Raw genomic sequence first — 13,662 nt, 5'->3', positions numbered from 1 at the left:
ATAGAAAGGAAATAATTTAAATTAAAAATAAAAGCTTACACAAGGCAAAACATTTTTCTAAAGCCATCTCTTTATCCAAAATGGTGTGTAATATTAAAATTACATCCTACTAAAACACTGCATCTCTCTGACTAACATGGATATTCTGGAAATGTTACCTGAATGTTCTTCCTACAGGATAAAACCTTCCTAACACCTAACAACAGACTGACATGTTTGATGAGTTCTTCTCTGCTGAAAGGAAAATGAACTGCTGAAAGAATTCTTATGTCAGTTCCTCCTCAGATGTCTTGCTCCTTCTGCCTTGCTAGATATTTAGAGCGTCAAAGACGAAGAAACCCGTTTTCAACATAGAACCTGCAAATGATGGAATCAGAACTGCTGATTCAGAAGCTCTTTCTTCTTAGGCATCATAAAACTTAGATCAAGACTGTCCTGGCTATTAATGTTTCATTGTTTTGAAGTGTCGCTCTGCTACAAACATTAAACAGAGTTACCATGGCTATTATTTTGTATTGTTATAATGGAAACTTTTCTTACCATCACCATCATGTGTTTATTGTTTAGCATTTTGCTAATCTCACAGCAAAATTGTATTGCTGAGATATGAGTAATATAGTAATAATAATATTAATTATAGTAATTATTTAATTAGAGTAATATACATTACTATTATTAAATGTAGACTTGTATTAAGAGACTATTTACCACCTAAGGAAAAGCAATGTGCTTGAAACATTATTCTTTTACAAATCATTCCTGCTGATCTTTATATAAGTACTAGAAATCATGACTGACTAACTGTACATTTTGGCACCAAACCTTTTGAGAAATGGAATGTGATTGAACCTTTAATTTTTTTTTTTTGCCTAAGGCAGTTTTTCTAGTTTTACGTTGCTGTTGCAAACATGTCCATGACTAATGGGACCAGGTTATGAAACTTTTTTTTTCCACTGAATGACCTCTACTTTAAGCATTTATTATGTTTTAGGCCAAGGTATTTTTTGACTGCTGGCATAACATACTGTGTTTCGTTTATGTGGAGCTGCAATGGCAATGCAAGTTCAGACAGTTCCTTCGTTTAGCCTTATGGAAAAATGCTGCCATATTACCAGTGCTGATTTTTTTCCCCTTGCACTGCTGATCATCTTTTCCACTTATTTTCATACATATCCCTTACCAGAAGATGACATGCTTAGATCCTTTTCTAAAACATGCCTGGCAGGAGTCAAGAATCACAAACCATTAATGATAATTTTTATAAACCTGAGAGTCTATTATAAAAGATAAAAAAGAATTTTATGCAATTGTGACATCACACATGGCAATATTAATTTCACATGCAATTAATACACATACACAAATACAAACAGGGGAAGGTGAAGGATCAGAAATTTGTGTTTTTGCAGTTAAAAATTAAAGACTTTAGTATTTGTGTTGCCATACTAAATTAAAAATAGTAAATCAAATACTCTCATGTTACCTAAAAAGAGGTTTGCACACACTATAAAAACTAATGAAATACTAAGTGTTTTAATGTAATATTATTTAGAAAAGAATTTAAAAAAAAAGTCTGCTCCCTCTACCAACAGCCTGATGGTTCAAAATTCTAACAAACATCACACAATGAATATTAGTAAGAGCTGTATCTGGTACATGCTTAAAACTTTTACTATCACCTTACTTTAACTTCTAAAGTCTATACACTTTAATCAATTTAAAACTGAGAGACAACAAATTAAAAGCAAAAGCTCAATGCATGACATGCTAAGAAAGAATATAAAAAGGAAAGGAATTAGATTACTGTATGTAGTCATGCATTACAGAAGGAAACAAAATAAAAAACATCTTTATATTTTTACGTGCAATATATAACAATTCAAAATCTTTATTTATAAATCAAAAATTTCTCAATAAACAAAAAACAAAATTGAATTTTGTTTTATTTTTCCACCTTTATTACCATAAGAGTCAAACCTTCAATTCTACCAAATTTTAAATAGCTTAGTTATAATAATTAACTACTCACATTGGTTTTAGATTTATCAGGAATTACAAAACAAATTGTATCATGTTTATACTGCATACTTTATTGGTCATATTTGTGTATATGAAAACCTAGGACATATCTAGCAGGCCTGCGGTGGGTTGGCACCCTGCCCAGGATTGGTTTCTGCCTTGTGCCCTGTGTTGGCTGGGATTGGCTCCAGCAGACCCCCGTGACCCTGTGTTCGGATTCAGCGGGTTGGAAAATGGATGGATATCTAGCAGGCCGGGAATCATTCAAAGTTGTAATTTAGACAAGACTGCCAATGTGTGTAGACAACTGGAAGAAAGCTATACTTTACATGAAGACCTTTATGAAAGTATTTATAACTTTTACATTTCACACTTATGAAAGCAGCAGATGGCGAATTATCAGTAACGTTTGTGATAACAAATAACTTTTTTTTCTTTAGGTACTTCTTTTGAGCTTACTAGTTTGCACTAAAAATACAATTGACCACGATGCTTAAACTGTATTTAGAATCGGACAATATCTGAAAATCTTTCAAAGGATCTGAATAGTTTTGAACGGCACTGTATAAGCATAGAATATACTTAGAAACAGTCATTAAAATATAATAGTAAAACCTTTTTAAAAATTACTCTAATTATAGTTCACCACTACAAAATACTGTATATTTTAATGTAACTCAATTAACTGTCATAACTTAAACCATTAACAGTTACTTACAGGCTAACTTAATGTATAAAATTTTTAGTAAAAATGCTATTGGATGAAAACGTTTACACATTCAGAGATTATTTAAATTAGTTGAGTGGAAAACAAATGAAAGTTTTCTAAGTATATGACCCACTCTTTTTAATTTGTCTTGTTTAAAATAATAGCATTTCAATAGCACTACATGTGATTTTAAAAAAGTTCTTTGGAATTGATAGACAAAAATCAATAAAAATGTATTAAAATCATTGGTCTCATAATTCATTTGAAAAGCATAGTAAGGCTTACAATAAAAGATAAAATCTTGAAAAAAAAATACACACCCTGGTTTAAAGAAATCATGCCAGAAATCTCTGAAGATAGCACCAAGGCTGTAAGTGATTGCAGAATCAGAGCAGTGCAGCGCCCCCTCCTGTGTGTTATCTGTAGTGCTAGAGCCATCTCCTTCCCTATGCACCTCCCAATGTGCTGCTTTTCTTAACTTCCTTTAGCGAGAGAGATTGAAAGCGTTTTGCTTAAAAAGAGGTTAATCATCAGATCACCCATGCTAGAAGCTTCATCTTTTTTTTCTCTTTAACATGTTAAAAAGAAAAATAAGAACAGCACCCAGAGCGACAAAAGAAAACTGACCTCAAAGCTGAATTCTATATACTAAGGATCTGGTCACTGGTTTAAAAAAAAAATAAAAAAGTATATTTTATATATATATATATATATATATATATATATATATATATATATATATATATATATATATATATATATATAAAGCAAGCAGTAGCAGAAAAAATCTTAAAATCTTATTTGAATAAAATTTTTTATATATACTCTTTCATCTTCACAGATGAAAGATGAAGCCAAAGTTTATCAGTATCTACTATACAAGATGAGAAAGTATATCTTAAATGGCAGAAATGGCCATAATCTGAATAAGTGTATGTATACTCTGTTATAGACCAGCATAAATGCAGAAGCAGAACATTTTCTACAAAAATTAAGATTAATCACAGGTGACATGTGACTAACAATAGAAAATAACTGCCATATTATACATATTTTTTCGAGACACTTGTATTACATTTAAGTTGCAACTGCAAAGGGAAAAAAGGGAGATCTGAATTTAGTCACATATACAATTCCTTCCTGCACAAACACACATAAAAATACACGCACAAAAACACACACAGAGTTTATACTCCTTCTGATTTTCTTTAAAATTTTGGTCTGCTTTGTTTGTTAATATAGTAGCTTCCTGATCAACAATCTTTTTTATACATTTTTTCAGTTCTTACAGCTTACAGTAGGACTAATGGGTTCCCAGATACAGAGGTAAATAAAACAGCCATAAAATGTACCAAAAACATCCAAATTAAAGTAGCAAGAATATCAATTTAAGAAAACATGCATTCAGAAACAAATAAGAAATAATTATTTTATTACTGGTTCTTGGAACCCTTATCTTGAGGTAAGAATACATAACCTATTCGTTTGTTTGCTCACCGCACCTTACATGGCAGATTAATAGTACAAGCTTGCATGTTTGGTAGGACTTTCTGAGATTTTGCTCCTGACGGGGTTGGGGGAAAGTGGCATATAGCTTGCCTCTGACCCTGAGTGAACAGAGTGATTCAGGAGCGCATGTTGTTGTGTGGTGCAAGCCGCTGCTGAAATAATGAAATAAGATTCCCTATAGTGAAAGAATATAAGTGGCTATAAGAGTGCACTTTTCAGTTATTATTGTCTAGATGACTCCAGATGAGAGATGGCAACTCACCCATATCTTGGCATCAACATTCAGTGTCAATAACAGTGCTTGGTGATTTATTTCTGAGGGGAATCCATGCCCCTGGCCCTGAAAGATGCAGTGGAATAAAGTACACTCCTTTTAAAATGCCTGAATATTACAACAATGTTTTGCTTTGTGCTTTTTTCCTTTCTTAAAACACCATGGACACACTGTTTTGCAATATACATGTAATCTCAAGATGAGATTTTTGAATTGAAACTTGGAAGTTTTAAGGCTTTGCCATTCACCTATGGACCTGTGTACCCATTACCTCCATTGTATGCTGCAAGAACATACTTTTTTAGTATTTTTTTAAATTTATCACAAACACTTCACTTTAGAACATAATTTTATGAGGCAAACTAATACAGTATATACCATGAAGAAAGACCTTCGACTATAAAAATACCAAACTTGCATGTGTGTGAACTGTTAACATTTGGATCTGATGATTGCATATAGCGCTGAACTGACCTCTCTGAATGAATAATTCCAAATATCATATATACCTACAGTTAGGTCCATAAATATTTGGACAGAGACAACTTTTTTCTAATTTTTGTTCTGTACATTACCACAATGAATTTTAAATGAAACAACTCAGATGCAGTTGAAGTGCAGACTTTCAGCTTTAATTCAGTGGGGTGAACAAAACGATTGCATAAAAATGTCAGGCAACTAAAGCATTTTTTAACACAATCCCTTCATTTCAGGAGCTCAAAAGTAATTGGACAATTGACTCAAAGGCTATTTCATGGGCAGGTGTGGGCAAGTCCGCCGTTATGTCATTATCAATTAAACAGATAAAAGGCCTGGAGTTGATTTGAGGTGTGGTGCTTGCACGTGGAAGACTTTGCTGTGAACAGACAACATGTGGTCAAAGGAGCTCTCCATGCAGGTGAAAGAAGCCAGCCTTAATACTAGAATTACCAGAGCCTACGAAAAAACTTGTAGATCTGTCCCACCTTAAATCGCTTCTTAAATCCATTCGCACCTCTCCGCCATCGTCTTTTGTCTTCTAAATGTGCAGATAAAGACAAGGTGGAAGCAGCCGGCTATTCCATACCCCCACCGACTTAGAACATGCACAAACTTCTCCCAGCTCATGCCTTGATTGATTATCTTGGAGTGAAGTGGAGTTTTAGAGTGAAAATAATAGATCTTTATTTGGAACACACGCATTTCATGTGTGTTGCGTTTCTACAGTAATCTGTGTAAACACATTTTTAAAATAGAAATGTTTTTCATATTCTAGTAGTAAATGACAAAATGTAGGCATAAACTACAGTATATAGTGTACGAAGCCTGAAGTCTAAATATCAAAGTAACACTTTCACAAAAGGTACAAATATAACAGAACAAGTGTGCTTTTATTCAAAAATATAACTGCAGAAAAAAAAGCCGCCTTAGTATGCGACATTGACACTGACTTACTATGACTGCCATCGTGGCGCAACAGTATCAGTTGCTGACTGGGAATCAAAAGGTCACGAGTTCGATCCTGCACGACTCCTTTTTGAGAAGTGAACTGCTCTTATTTTTACTATTTTAGAATAAAAAGATACATTTGATTTCAGTCTGTAACAGCCAGTGTAATCCATGATACTTGTAAATGTTAGCTTTGTTTTTGTTTTTTTTTATTTACTTTTCATTCTCTCAGTCGTGTTCAGGGTCCTTCCCTACCCCATCTGACACTGCTGTTTTCACATAAAGACGCGCTATAGCTCTGCAGCGTATCACGATACATACTACCGCCAAAGGGATCTGACACACAAACGCTGGTGAATCTGCCTTCTTCGTATCTCACTGTCACTTGATTTTCTTTTTATTCAGTTTTATTGAGTGTTCCTGCTCACGTTGAATTAGTATACACCTTATGGTCTATAATGTCAAAAAAAAAAAAAAAAAAGAAAAAAAAAAACAGAGACATAGGTATACAGTATATGATATTTGGAATTATTCGTTTTATGACCTGTATAGTACATTTCGGAAAACTTTGTGGCACGGATGCAACATTATTCATATTCATTCGCATAACATCTTGTGGTTTGTAATCAGTGACCGTGTGTTTTTTTTTTCCCCCAATCTTGCCAGTCTCCACCGTTTCTTTTGTACTCCAGGACATGCAGAGGAAAGCATAGTAAAGAGCAATAACTTCAGCGCTATATGCAATCATCAGACACTCCCCATCTGACACTGCTGTTTTCACATAAAGACACGCTATAGCTCTGCAGTGTACTTGTGACTGCATTCTCGTACCAATGCTTGCGAACTGAAGTGTCTGCGTGCACTTTTCGTTGCATTACACGTGTATTTTTTGAGCATGCCCGTGTCGCTCAAACACAGGAACATATGTTGATGTAAAAGTATAATAAAACAAGTGCACTTTTATTCAAGAATATAACCGAAGAAAAAAGAAGTCAAGTTACAGTAGGCGGTTGATATGACAGCTTGCGTGGTGCAATGCTAAGAACTGCTGATTTCCGTTCCGTGCTATATAAAATCATCACATTCACATGTTAACAGTTCCCACACACCCAAGGACCGCCTTTCCTACATTTGTACTTGTTGCAGTGTACACACCTCTCTGTGCTACAGTTCCTGTTACACTGAACAAGCACTTGTAATTTGCAGCTCTATTTATTATCTCAAAACACCACGCACATTCACAGTAATTCCCAGTTAGGTCCACCACTCATACCCATGCTCACAACCATACAGAACTGATTCCACATCAGAGAATTTCCAGTTCCAGCATAAATTCACACCCGATCTGACGCTGTTCGTTTTCAAATAATATTGCATTTAGTGCGATGATGTTTTCACATATATTGTCTTTCTTTCAGGTGTGTAATAGAAACCACAAAATAGAGAGAAGTGTGTACATTGTAACAGGTAAACACGTTGTAAATGTAAGAAAGACGATCCTTGCGTGTGTGTGTGAACTGTTAACTGTTAACATTTGAATCTGATGATTGCATATAGCGCTGTCTTATTCAGTGCGCACAAGAACATGCAGGTTGCCAGTTGCTGTGTGCTACAACATGCTGGCGGTGATCAACAAACATTTTAAAAAAAGAAAGAGACAAATATATGTGACGTTTTGAAGAAATCATTTTATGACGCGAATAATACCAATCAGAAAACATCGTCGAAGTAATGCAATATTATTTGAAAATGAACAGCATCAGATCGGGTGTGAATTTATACTGGCGCTGTTACTTAGAGTCAGATCAGAAGCTGAATAAGTCCCTGTTCTGACTCTAAGTAAAAAGCATGAATTAATCAACATAAATAACCGTGATCAACATTTTAAACTTAATAATTTACAGTGCATACCAATTTATAAATTTTATGTCCGTTTGAGGTTTCAAAGAAAAAAAATACACTTCCTCCCCAGCCGGTAATCAAACTCGGGTCTCTGAGGCACAGTAGAGCTGCTGCACTATGATTCAGCAAATTTTAGCGTTACGCCACAGAAGGTGTTGTATCATCCTTGAACCTTTTGTGAAAGTGTTTATTTGATGTTTGGACTTCAGGCTTCACACATTCTATAGTTTATGCCTACATTTTGTAACATTTATTACTAAAATATGAAAAAGTTTCTGTTTTAACAATGTGTTTACACAGATTACTGTAGAAACGGAACACACATGAAATGTGTGTGTTCCAAATAACGACCTATTATTTCCACTCTAAAACTCCAGCAGTTCAGTTACTCCCAGATAATCAAACAAGGCAAGAGCTGAAAAAACTTTATGAACGTTCTGCGATGGTGGAGGATGGAATAGCCGGCTTAATCAGCACATTTTGAAGACAAAAGAGAGGTGAGAACGGTTTTAAGGTGGGCCGGATCTACGAGTTTTTTCATAGACTCTGGTAATTCTAATGTTAAGCTGCGAAAACAGAAAAAACCCGTCTGAGAAATTGCTACAATATTACGAGTGGCAAAATCTACAGTTTGGTACATCCTGAGAAAGAAAGCAAGCACTGGTGAACTCAGCAACGCAAAAAAGACCTGGATGTCCACGGAAGACAACAGTGGTGGATGATCGCAGAATCATTTCCATGGTGAAGAGAAACCCCTTCACAACAGCCAACCAAGTGAACAACAATCTCCAGGGGGTAGGCGTATCGATATCCAAGTCTACCATGAAGAGAAGACTGCATAAAAGTAAATACAGAGGGTGCACTACAAGGTGCAAGCCACTCATAAGCCTCAAGAATAAAAAGGCTAGATTGGACTTTGCTAAAGAACATCTAAAAAAGCCAGCACAGTTCCGGAAAAACATTCTTTGGACAGATGAAACCAAGATCAACCTCTACCAGAATGATGGCAAGAAAAAAGTATGGAGAAGGCGTGGAACAGCTCATTATCCAAAGCATACCACATCATCTGTAAAACACGGTGGAGGCAGTGTGATGGCTTGGGCGTGCATGGCTGCCAGTGGCACTGGGACACCAGTGTTTATTGATGATGTGACACAGGACAGAAGCAGCCGAATGAATTCTGAGGTGTTCAGAGACATACTGTCTGCTCAAATCCAGCTAAATGCTGTCAAATTGATTGGGCGGCGTTTCATGATACAGATGGACAATGCCCCAAAACATACAGCCAAAGCAACCCAGGAGTTTATTAAAGCAAAGAAGTGGAAAGTTCTTGAATGACCAAGTCACTCACCTGATTTTAACCCAACTGAGCATGCATTTCACTTGTTGAAGACTAAACTTTGGACAGAAAGGCCACAAACAAACAGCAACTGAAATCCACTGCAGTAAAGGCCTGGCAGAGCATTAAAAAGGAGGAAACCCAGCATCTGGTGATGTCCATGAGTTCAAGACTTCAGGCTGTCATTGCCAGCAAAGGGTTTTCAACCAAGTATTAGAAATTAACATTTTATTTCCAGTTATTTAATTTGTCCAATTACTTTTGAGCCCCTGAAATGAAGGGATTGTGTTAAAAAAATGCTTTAGTTGCCTCACATTTTTATGCAATCGTTTTGTTCACCCCACTGAATTAAAGCTGAAAGTCTGTACTTCAACTGCATCTGAGTTGTTTCATTTAAAATTCATTGTGGTAATGTACAGAACAAAAATTAGAAAAAAGTTGTCTCTGTCCAAATATTTCTGGACCTAACTGTATGTCTCTGTTTTTTTTTTATTTATTTATTTTTTTTTTGACATCATAGACCATAAGGTGCATACTAATTCAGCGTGAGCAGGAACACTCAAAACTGAATAAAAAAAAAATCAGTTGACGGTGAGATATGAAGAAGGCAGATTCGCCAGCGTTTGTGTGTCAGCTTTTATCCTTCCAGATCAGAGAATGTCCAGTTCCATTGCCTCAAAACACCACTCACATCTACAGTTACTCCCAGTTGCAAACAAAAGCTAACAGCGTCAGCTCCCCTTAGTATGTATCGTGATCGTGACTGAGAGAATAAAAGTGAAAAAAAAAGGTAACTTTCACAAGTCATACAAATGCACACATGTTACAGACACAAACCAAATGTATGTGTGTACTGTATAATATTAACAATAAGAGCAGCTCACATCTGAAAACGGCAAATATAGGAGGCATTCAGGATTGAACCGGGGACTCTTGATCACAAGTCAGCAAATCTTACCGCTACGCCACGGAAGCTGTTGTCTTATCCTTGAACCTTTTGTGAAAGTGTTTTTTGATCTTTGGACTTCAGGCTTTACACATGTTTTTAGTTTTTTAGTTTTTTTAGTTTTTGCCAACATTTTGTCATTTACTACTAAAATATGAAAAACATTTCTGTTTTAACAATGTTTTTACAAAGATTATTGTAGAAACGGAACACATGAAATGCATGTGTTCTAAGTAACGATCTATTATTTCCACTCTAAAACTCCAGCACTTCACTCCCAGATAATCAATCAAGGCATGAGCTGGGAGAAGTTTGTGCACATTCTGCAGCTGTGGGGGGATGGAATAGTAGGCTGCTTGCTGCTTGTCTTTATCGAAACATTTACAGGACAAAAGACACTGACGGAGAGGTGCGATCAGATTTAAGGTGGGCCGGATCTACAAGTTTTTTCGTGGGCTCTGGTAATTCTAGTGTTAATATGAATATTCAAAACTTTTAGCTAATTTGACAGCACTAGCCTAGTGGTTAACACACCTTTTCTGCCTAGACTGCAAATGCTTGAACAATATATTCTGTACTGAGAAGAAGAAGCACAACTGTTTAAATGTTAGTTTATGACCAGCTATTGTAACTTAGGTGAAGGTCCGACCATATGTTTATGCAGAAAACCAAGCATTGAAAAAATATTCACAAAACGTTTCTTACAACTACAGTATGAAGTAATTTAGTTTTAACATATTGCGGTCACTTTAAAACTAAGTTACTAAGAGCATCTTTTTGATTTTATTTATATTGTGTAAAACGTGAAACAGTTAGAAGACAACTTAAATATTTAACAAAGAAATGACCATGCTAACAAGTCCCTACAATGTACACTTAACTAACTAGTTTATTCAAATTTGCTTTTGAAGTAGTATTCTTTTTCTGTTTTTTAATTCACTGTTTGCTTTTACATCATATTTAAAACATTAACTCCATGAAAATGAAAGAATAGTCTGCCTTGAAACTAAGTAATTAATTTGGCTAAATCTTCAGAAAATAAGGACCTGACACTGATTTTTTTTCCCCATTACAGAGGTTATTTCTTATTTTAATTTAGGCAGTTTGCACTTCTGCTCCCTGGCACTCTTCTTGCATAAATGCCTACATGACCAAATTCACACAAGTGTGGTAATTATACTAAAAGAATTTGACCTGTTAGCAGATGGTGAGAGGGTTGGAACATGATGTACTCACTTCATTTTACGTATGTAGTCATATGCGGAATCTCTACTCTACAGCAGATCCACCAGCTGTTAATTGTGTACAAAGCATCGCACTTTGTGATTTCATAAATATGAAGAAAGGTATCAATAAATTTGAGTCATTACAATTCTTTCAATGAAATAGAGAATTGCACACTCAAGTCCAATTGCAGAATTCAATAAAGAAGCATTAGAGACGCAAGCCAGAAAACACTTCTTTCCACTGATATGGGAATCTGGAACACATTTCCCAAGTTATATAGATGAAACAAAAATCTTGACAACTTTCCAAAGGTATCAGGATGAGACACTGTGATAAATTTACTATTAGCTAACCAAACATTCTTGATTGACTGCATAAAGTTCTCTTTTTTTGTTGAACTTGTTAGGCTCTTAATGTCACCTGGCAGGTCCATTGTTACTAATGATGAAGTAGCCAACACTCGATACTAACTTTTATTATGACAAATCCTCTTTTTAATGGTTCATGATTGGGCATCTCTCAGTTGACTATATCCATCTTGCTTGGAAATATACCTATGCAGCACTCCCATGACAAGAAGATCAGGATTTAAAAAGAGGGCAGATAAACAAGTGTGGAAGTTTTAAAAACTGGCTATTTGATAATATATGAAAACTAAACGGGCTCTAAAGTGAAGAAGTGAGTTCTCATGTAAGCTAAGTAGAAAGCCTTTAAACCCAGTTATCATGTTGTACTCTAGCCACTGCAACATTGTTTTCATGCTGTTATTATTGTACATCAGCAAATATTGCAGTTTGTAGCACATTATAAAACATACTTTGGGGAAGAAAAATACAGTATAATGAAATACAATGTTGTGAGAAAGTAGTTTTCACTCCAAAATGTTTTTCATTTTTTAACATATTTTATTATAAAATTATGCAACTAACAAAATGGTACATGACATTGGTTCCCTTTATTTAAAAGAGCTCCTCACAAGATGCGAGTCCTATTCAAAATATAATCTATACTAATAAAAGGCAAAGCCCTCACTCACTCATCACTAATTCTCCAACTTCCCGTGTATGTGGAAGGCTGAAATTTGGCAGGCTCATTCCTTACAGCTTACTTACAAAAGTTAGGCAGGTTTCATTTCGAAATTCTACGCTTAATGGTCATAACTGGAACCTCTTTTTTGTCCATATACTGTAATGGAGGAGGCGGAGTCGCGTATCGTGTCATCACGCCTCCTACGTAATCACGTGAACTGAAAACAAGGAAGAGCCCCAAAGAGCGCTGAAGAAAACATTCTCCGTCAACCCCCACACTCCCCCCGCCCTTCCGCACATCACGGCATTTTCGTTAATGAAGTGACGTAATACTCCAGCTCCACCTTCTTCATAAGTTCATTCACCAAATTATTTGTCAATTATATTTCACAGTAAGAATTTACAGCATGACTCAAACGTGGGAACGAAGGTAAATGACGTTAATTTTTGAGTGTCTTTTAATACTGTGTAAGCATACATATTAACACATGTGAAATTAAACGTGTGCATTTACGAGGTGATTTCTCAGGCTTAAAAGCTCGCCTTTCATTAAAAAGGTAAATGCAAACTGTTTTCATTCTGAAGGGCACAAACCACGTTGGAGTTCAGCCGTTAAACGCGCAAAAATGTCGGTACACCAGATAAATAAGCGCAACATACTGTATTATCAGTTGTATTGTATGCTTACAATACATATAGAAATGTGTTAATCTTTAACTAATAGTATGGGATGGTGTTTTTCGACTCAGCTACAGATGCCGATGGAGAACAGAACTGCTTTGGAAAAATATGAACGCCTTGGGGCCGATCTGGAAGAAGGTAGCGCAGCGCCTTGATTTAAACGATTCCATGTCTTGGTGGGTTTGCGTAGCTTATTGTCAATATCTTTACACCTGTTTTTAAGACTTATTGACTGAAACGGGCTTTCATGAAAAAAGTTAGGGCTTTGCTACAGGATACACCCTCCACAAGTTAAGGAAGTAAAAATAAAGGTATATATTTCTGTTTTATTTAAACCTTTTAAGTTCGTATGCATAGCCCCATTTGGCTGTTTCAGTTTTTTTTTTTCTTTCTTCAGTAATATTTAATCTCGCAGGGAAGCGAACCCGGGTCTCCTAACTGGCACCTTTCACTGCGCCACCATGCCGCCCGCATACAAACTTAAAAGGTTTAAATAAAACAGAAATATATACCTTTATTTTTACTTCCTTAACTTGTGGAGGGTGTATCCTGTAGCAAAGCCATAACTTTTTTCATGAAAGCCCCTTTCAGTCAATAAGC

General features: G+C 35.6%; 1 protein-coding gene across 5 annotated transcripts in view; it reads right to left on the bottom strand.

The window, feature by feature from the left end:
* LOC114659349 (protein PHTF2-like) overlaps nt 1-13,662 on the bottom strand; it is a 198,821-nt gene that overhangs the window by 47,300 nt on the left and 137,859 nt on the right. For 4 of the 5 annotated variants that reach the window (XM_028811803.2, XM_051923723.1, XM_051923725.1 and 1 more), the window contains one exon: nt 3,049-3,210. The exons of the other annotated variant lie outside the window; for it this stretch is intronic. In XM_028811803.2, coding sequence (XP_028667636.1) covers nt 3,049-3,210 — 162 coding nt within the window. The remainder of the gene's footprint in view (nt 1-3,048; nt 3,211-13,662) is intronic. 5 annotated transcript variants of the gene reach the window in all.

The sequence above is a fragment of the Erpetoichthys calabaricus genome, chromosome 1 (assembly GCF_900747795.2).
Source record: "Erpetoichthys calabaricus chromosome 1, fErpCal1.3, whole genome shotgun sequence".
Classification (NCBI taxonomy): Eukaryota; Metazoa; Chordata; class Cladistia; order Polypteriformes; family Polypteridae; genus Erpetoichthys; species Erpetoichthys calabaricus.
The sequence above is the reverse complement of the archived record's forward strand: the minus strand, read 5'-3'. Positions and strand labels throughout refer to the sequence as shown.